Here is a 7,628-nt window from a genome sequence, read left to right as displayed (position 1 = left end):
CATTTGTCGGTTGTACACATGCTATTACATCCACAAAGGAGGGCGTTTTCCTCTTCTTAACCCAAAAGGACTCATCCTTCAGGAGTTAACTCAGACATCCTCTAGCTTCCTGGAGATGGATGGGGAGACTAAGTCACCTCTTTGCCTCTGTTCTCGGGCACTTCTTTCAAAATCCTGCACAAGAATCAAAGTCAGAGTTCTAGGAAGTAGACTAGTGGGTGTGACGGCTTACTGTTTACCTGGTAGAGTTTCAGGTTTGCAAGATGGGGAGTGGGTGACAGGCAGCTACAGTACACAGCCCTGGGAAGGACTGAGAGGATTTCCTTGGGCTAATTTGTAGGATGTAAAACAAGGCCAGGAATCTGGCAGGGAGCGGGGAGTTGCCTAAGTCTCAGATGTGTGCCCATCGAGTCTCTGGGTCTCAACCTGCTCTACCTTACCAAACTTCCTGGCATGGTTTTATGTCCTACAAATCCTCCTTTTTCTTTTTATAGGAGAGGCGTCACTGGAGTATCTAGAGTGAAAATTTGGGATGGGATGGAAGTATCAAAACAAAACACAACACAGGCCAGAGGTGTAACGAGGGGTGGGGGCTAGGAAGACAAGGGATTATTGAACCAATTAAATGTCACACCACTTGGGATACACTGCCTTTGCCAGTCCAGAGAGTCTCAGGGACCCTTGCTATGCCATCTCTGATCAGCAGGTTCTTGTCACAACTGTAATCTATAGTTATGTGACGATTCAGTTTTCTATGGCCACCATAACAAAATATTACAGGGGTGGAGGCTGTTGGATGTCACAGTTATGGTCAAGGTAGTAGTAGTTTTGGCTTCTCTAGGGTTTCTTTCCTCAGCGTGTAGACTGTCTTTCTTTTAGCATACACATCTCTGCTTTGCTCAGAAGTTTTCATCTTAAGAAACGAGGTTGAAGATAGAGTTAAAGTGGGAGTGTGCTTGCCTAGTAAGTTGCTGCAGGTTTCATCTACAGCACAGGAGAAGAAAAGATACCAGCTATACTGGATTTGGGTTCGCCCTAAAGCTTGTTTCTTGAAAAGCCCTGTCTCCAAACACAGTCACCTCCTGATATAATGGGGATCAGGACGTCAGTATTTGAATGGAAGGAGGGTAAGTCTGCCACATGTGGGTAGGCCAGGAACAAGAAACCAGGTGGTAAACAAGAACTTGGTTCTTAGGCTGAAGAGTTGGCTCTGTGGTTAAGAGCACTGACTGTTCTTCCAGAGGTCCTCAGTTCAATTCTCAGCAAACACATGGCAGCTCACAGCCATCTCTAATGGAGTCTGATGCCCTCTTCTGGTGTGTCTGAAGAGAGTAATGGTGAATACATAAAATAAATAAATCTTTTTTTAAAAAAGAACTTGCCTGGGGGCAGTGGTGGAGCACGCCTTTAATCCCAGCACTTGAGAGGCAGAGGCAGGTGGATTTCTGAGTTCGAGGCCCCTCTGTTCTTCAGAATGAGTTCCAGGACAGCCAGGGCTAAACAGAGACACCCTGTCTCAAAAAAACAAAATAAAGAAGAAAAAAAAAGAACTTGATTCTTATGTGAGAAACGCTATACGCCTTCTACTTCTTTCTTTTTTCTTTTTTTTTTTTTGATATGTTTCACTTCCAAGGCTTCACACAGTGATATTATTTCTTGACTTTCAATTGTTCACTGTTTGATCTGAAGAGGGCTATCCAGGACTAAATTTAAAGTGACCTTAAAAGTCACCCACTGCAGCCGTTTTCTTCCTTCCATGGTCCTTACTACTTTCTAATGTACAGAATGCCAGCTCCGGGAAAGGGTGGGAATGTGTTTTTAGCCCCTTGGAGTTCACCAAAGTCTCTTTCACAGTTATGGGTAAATGTGTTTCTGTAACCACTTAACACATTATGTCTTTATTTACTCCACTGAGAAAACCTGCAGGGCTTTTAATATCCGGAATGCCTTATGAATCTCAGCTTTACCACTTCTCCAGCAGGTTGCTTAATACAGGACAGTGATGTGTCCCTCAGTGCTCTTACGAGGTACAGCACCCAGTTCAAAAAAAAAAAAATGACAACCTCTGCATACAAATAGTTGAAGAGGTATTAGGTGTGTCTTCTAAAGTGTGGAACCTGAGCATAGCCTGGGGAAACCGACTTTAGAAGGTACAGTGAGCACTAAACAGAAAGTCCCAAAGATACCGTGTTTACAATTATTCAGCTCATTAAAGCAAGATCTCAGGGGTTTTTAAAAATTCTTAATAATTTACTTTTATTTATTGAGAGGTGGGGCATGTGTGGAAGTGTCAGAGAACAACTTGTGGAAGTCCATTCTACCCTTCCATCATGGGGTTCCTGGGGATCAAATTCACATCCTCAGGCTTGTCAGCAAGTGTTCTCACTCACTAAACCATCCCTGGCCCCTTCACAAACTGTCGTCTATCCTTGCATATAGCTCTTGCTACTTCCTGCCATTCTTCCTGTGTAAGAGGGTAGTGTCCTCAAAGATGCACGGCAAACGAACGATGCAAATTTATCAGTCTTCCAGGGGTTTTGTGCAGCCGTGCAGCTATCTCGCAGCCTGGGTTTGTGGCCACCTCCTTCACTCTGTGTCTGAGCTATGACACCAGCGGCTCAAGGGCTACTGAGAGTTCTAGAAAACGAGCTTCCTAGGGAGCTCACCATTCGTGTTTTTAAAACTTTTAAACTCTGGCAGCAACTCAGCTGGAACCCCAGCAAGGAACCTCCAGACCACGTCCCTAGGGAGTCCTCGGGTGTCGTGGAGGCCTCGCCCACAGCTCCAGCAGCCTCCCCTTAATCCGCCTTTCCGGAGGTAAACCCTGGGACACTAGGTCGCAGTCGTCCCGCGGTGGCCGCAGTTCTTACCATAGCTCGTTGGGGAGAGATGCGCTCCCAGAGCGGGTGAAGCCAGAAGCCCAGTGCCCACGTGGGCGGGGCAAGACCCAGGTGCCGGGGCGGGGCAACACGATGAGTGCGCTTAATCGGGGGCGTAGCAAAGGCGGGAGGCGGAGCTGAAGAGCTATGACGACTGGAGGAGACGTGGCGGGGGAGGGGCACGTTCAGTGACCGTGCGCAAGCGCAGTGCAGCGAGAAGCCTCTGAAAAGTGTGTCCAACATGGCGTCGGAGCGCAAGACTAAGTTATCCAAGAACCTGCTGCGCATGAAGGTGCTGGGATCGGGGGGATACTGAGGAGGCGGGCGGGGAGGCTGAGCCCCGAGATGTCCCATGGTAGGACTCGGGCCGAAGCGACGGGCAGACTGGCTCGGGATGGCCGCAGCCAGCGCACCCCATTCATTCGCTCAGCCCGCGGGCCATTGGGCACCAGGGGTGAGATTTTGTTTAGCCTGCTGTGGGGAGGGAGCTTGCACATCGTAATTAAGAACCTGCAGTGTTGAGTGCGGTGGTGGCTGAGGTGTCTGGGCCGCCTGGGAACTTAGACTTCTCGCGAGAAGTGCTCCTTAAGTAGGACCAACATGACGGATGTCAGGTAGTGTCCTAAACTGAGGGAACGTTATGTCCAGAAACCTAAGAAGGAGAAAATCAGGGACACTTCTAGGAACTAAAGGTAGCTCGGACGTCTGAAAGACAAGGAGCATAAAATGAAGTCTGGAAATCTTAGTGGTCACAACATCCAAGCAATTGTAAGCCAGACTGAAGTTTTGTTTCTGTTGTCCCGTGAGCAGGAGGAAACTGTCTTCTGAGTTATTGCTTTTTTTTTTTTTAAGAAGATTTATTTTATGTATGTGAGTACACTGTCACTGTCTTATGAAACACCAGAAGAGGGCATCGGATCCCATTACAGATGGTTGTGAGTCTTCATGTGGTTGCTGGGAATTGAACTCAGGACCTCTGGAAGAGTAGTCAGTGTGCTCTTAAGGGGGCTGAGCCATCTCTCCAGCCCCCGGGTTTTTTAAGGCCACTTTAACTGTACTGTGGATGATAGTTAATCAGAAAAAGGCCCAGCCCTACAACATATAAGCTTAAGTCAAAAAGACCAGCTGAAAGTTACTGTGTTCTGGGTGAAGGTTGTCTTCGTGGTGGGAATAGAGAAAATTTTAGCAGTGGGATGAAATGAGTTCTCCACGCACTTTTAAACAAAATGAGCTTTTAGAAGGATTTATGCTATTTTTTTTCTTTGTGTGCGCATGCATGCATGTCTGTGTGTACACCGTGTGTGTTCAGGTGCCTGCGAAGGCCAGAAGAGTGTGTTAAAGCCCCTGAAACTAGAGTTTTAAGCCAGCAAGCAGGTGTGAGTACTGAGATTTACACAAGAGCCAAGGGTGCTCTTGGCCACTGAGCCAACATTCCTGGCCCATGATCTTTTTAAATTTGAAACTGAACCAGTTTGAACCAGCCGAAGTGGCTTTGATGGCACACATTTGTAATCCCAGCACTTGGGAGGTGGAGGCAGGAGCTTAGCAAGTTTGTGGCCGGCCTGGACTAGCTGTGAGACCGTGTCTCAGATGTCAAAAGACAACAATAAAAATGGAACCAGCTTAACTGCCTTTTAAAAGGGGAATGGGGTTAAAGGCAGATGAACACAGGAGTTAAGACAGGGAAAAGCTAGCTCTTGAAGACGAATAGAACATATTGACAGACCTTCCTATATTCAGACATTGTTCTCAGTGTCTTGTATATAATGAACCACTTAATTCACATAATAACATTTGAAGGAGTCACAGTCATCGGCTCTGATGACACGTGAGGTGTCTGAAACAGAAGTATCAGCTGAAAAGACTGGTCATCTGGCCCCAGAGCCTTCACTTGTAGCTGTTAGTCTTTAGCACCTGTCCCCAAACACACAAGTGGAGCTTGATTCACTGCCTAACTCAACCGTATAATAAAACTGTTTAACACAGCTGTCCTACCTATGGAACGGTAGGGTTTCAGGAGTTGACCCCTAGGCTGATGTAGCTGTCTGGGAGCTATGACCCACTGCTCCCCAGTACCCCCATTAGAGACTCCTCTTACATATGGCTAGCCCAGGAAACGATCAGAATTTTTGTTTTGTTTGTTTAAGTTAAAAAGTTTTTTTTCCCCTGCGTGTGTGTCTGCACCATGTGAGTGCCTGGCGCCCAAGGAGGCCAGAATAGAATGTCAAGTTCCCTTGAACTAGAGTTACAGGGGTTCGTGAGCCCCAGCGTGGATGCTAGGAGTCAAACGTAGGTCCCCTGGAAAAGCAGCCAGTACTCTTAGCCACTGAACCATCTCTCCAGACTCCTCTTCTTCTTCCTCTTTCTCCTCCTCCTTTTTAATGCACTTATTTCGTGTGTGTGTGTGTGTGTGTGTGTGTGTGTGTGTTGACACACACACACAGGTCAAGAGGACAACCAACTGGAATTGTCTCTACTACCAAGCGGATCCTGAGGATCAAACTCAGGTTGTCAGCCTCTAACCACTGAGCCACCTTGCCAGGCCTGTCAGCATCTTTGAATTCCTCTGGCCGGAGCAGATATCTAGGATGGGGTTACTTCTGGTGGGAGAGAAGGATGTGGGCAGAAGGCTTAGCAGTCGGATGGTTTGGTTAGAGACTGTATTGGTTTGTGGTCTTGGCTCTTTCTGGACCTTATAGGGAGGGCTTGGTGCACTTTGTAATGGGCAAGACAGTAAATGTTGTCAACCAGTGGGGACCCACTGCCCTCTTCAGCCCACTGTAACTAGCTCAGAACTGAGTCACCATGACTGTGCTCTGAAAAGATAATCTCCTTGTGCACTATGTAAAAGTATTCACCTGTCAATAAAAATGCTGCTGGCCTATTAGCTTAGGCAGGAAATAGGAGGTGGGAGATCCGATAGGAAGAAAGAATTCTGGGATAGAGAGAAGCACAGGAGATTTGGCCCCAGACGCACAGGAAGATGGTTGCGTGTAACTGGGGTTCTAGTAACCAGCCAAGTGGCAGAACTTAGAATAGAATAATGAGATTATTAAATTATGAGATAGTCAGGGAACATAACTAGCTATCTGGCCCAGGTATTTGTAAATATGTTTGAGTCTCAGAGTCATTATTTATGAGAACTTGGGGCCCAGAGGAAGAACATAAGTTTATAGAAAACATTATACAACAATGCTTTATTAATCCCAGCACTGAGAAGGCCTCTGAGGCACGTGGATTACTTGAGTTCAAGGCCAGCCTAGTCTACATCGTGAGTTCCAGTACAGCCAGGGCTACACAGAGAAACCCTGTCTGAAAAACCTTCCAAAACAAAACAAAAACTAGACAGTTATTGATCCAGCTTGAGAGCTATAGTTTCCCAGAGTCTGCTCTGGGCCCTCAGTTTTGAGGGAGGTGCAATTGCTAGTTTTAGAGTATGTCCTGAGGTCTTCCTAACCCTAGACATGCTTGGTTCACAGCCCTGTTCTATCCTCTCTGTCCAGTGTAGATATGTGTGACTGTCTGTGTGCCTTAATGCATCTGCTGAGGTGAAATTGAAGATGGAGAAGTTAGCCAGGTTGGCAAGTTTTGCCACCAAGAGTATAAGGGGCATCGTGAGGCATCTGTACTTTGAACCACAGGTCTGGTAAGCTAAAACAGATCCAAGGTCATTGATGTCCAGGCACTCGTTTGTCTGCTTGGTGGCCTTGTACCTATGGTCTGAGGTGAGCCAGGGCACTGACAGTGGCTTGCTCCTGTTTTAACAGTTCATGCAAAGGGGCCTGGACTCAGAAACCAAGAAACAGCTGGAAGAGGAGGAACGGAAGATGATCAGCGACGAGCACTGGTACCTGGATTTACCAGAGCTGAAGGAGAAAGAGTAGGTTACTGGGGTTTACAACCACAGGTCGGGAAGCCTTGGGGTGCCCACAGAGTCGCCGTCCTTCAGTGCCATGCTCTCTGTTCTAAAAACTGCCAACCTCAGTGCGTCCCACAGGGACACAAAGTCCCAAGGGTGGGTTAATGCTTAGGCCGGACCAGCTCTGTTTCTGTAACAGTCCTTTGGTGGCTCAGGAGATGTCTGTCTGTCTGTTTTAATCAGTACTGTATCTAGTTCCATTCACATAACACACATTGCTGCATTGGTAGTCTATCCTAGGCTAAGCATTTCCTGTCCCTCAGTTCATACAGAAACCCAGGAGTACCCAGCACCACAGTGCCCGTTTTGCTGTTGAGGAACTGGAGCTGGAGGAGGGGGGATTGTTTGCTCTGAGCCACCTGCCCAGAGGACTGAGGCTGAGTCACACCAGAGATGAGTTTTCTTGCGCTTCCAAGCCTAGGGACGGTGTGAACAGGAGAAGGGTAGGGGAGACTAGCACAGATGAGGAGGCTCGGGATGCTGTGAACAGGAGTGGTTAGCACAGACGAGGAGGCTCGGGATGCTGTGAACAGGAGTGGTTAGTACAGACGAGGAAGACTAGGGACGGTGTGAACAGGAGTGGTTAGCACAGATGAGGAGGCTCGGGATGGTGTGAAAAGGAGTGGTTAGCACAGACGAGGAGGCTCAGGATGGTGTGAACAGGAGTGGTTAGCACAGACGAGGAAGACTAGGGACGGTGTGAACAGAAGTGGTTAGCACAGACGAGGAAGACTAGGGACAGTGTGAACAGGAGTGGTTAGCACAGATGAGGAGGCTCGGGATGGTGTGAACAGCAGTGGTTAGCACAGACGAGGAAGACTAGGGACGGT

At 47.7% G+C, this 7,628-nt stretch overlaps 1 protein-coding gene across 1 annotated transcript in view; it reads left to right on the top strand.

The window, feature by feature from the left end:
• Nucleotides 1–3,086: 3,086 nt before the first annotated feature.
• Mphosph6 (M-phase phosphoprotein 6) overlaps nucleotides 3,087–7,628 on the top strand; it is an 11,265-nt gene continuing 6,723 nt past the window's right edge. Inside the window, exons 1-2 of the mRNA XM_028753319.1 lie at nucleotides 3,087–3,171; nucleotides 6,647–6,759. Coding sequence (XP_028609152.1) covers nucleotides 3,121–3,171; nucleotides 6,647–6,759 — 164 coding nt within the window. The 5' untranslated portion in view covers nucleotides 3,087–3,120. The remainder of the gene's footprint in view (nucleotides 3,172–6,646; nucleotides 6,760–7,628) is intronic.

Source organism: Grammomys surdaster, unplaced genomic scaffold (genome assembly GCF_004785775.1).
Source record: "Grammomys surdaster isolate TR1022 unplaced genomic scaffold, NIH_TR_1.0 128, whole genome shotgun sequence".
In the NCBI taxonomy this organism is placed as follows: Eukaryota; Metazoa; Chordata; class Mammalia; order Rodentia; family Muridae; genus Grammomys; species Grammomys surdaster.
The sequence above is the reverse complement of the archived record's forward strand: the minus strand, read 5'-3'. Positions and strand labels throughout refer to the sequence as shown.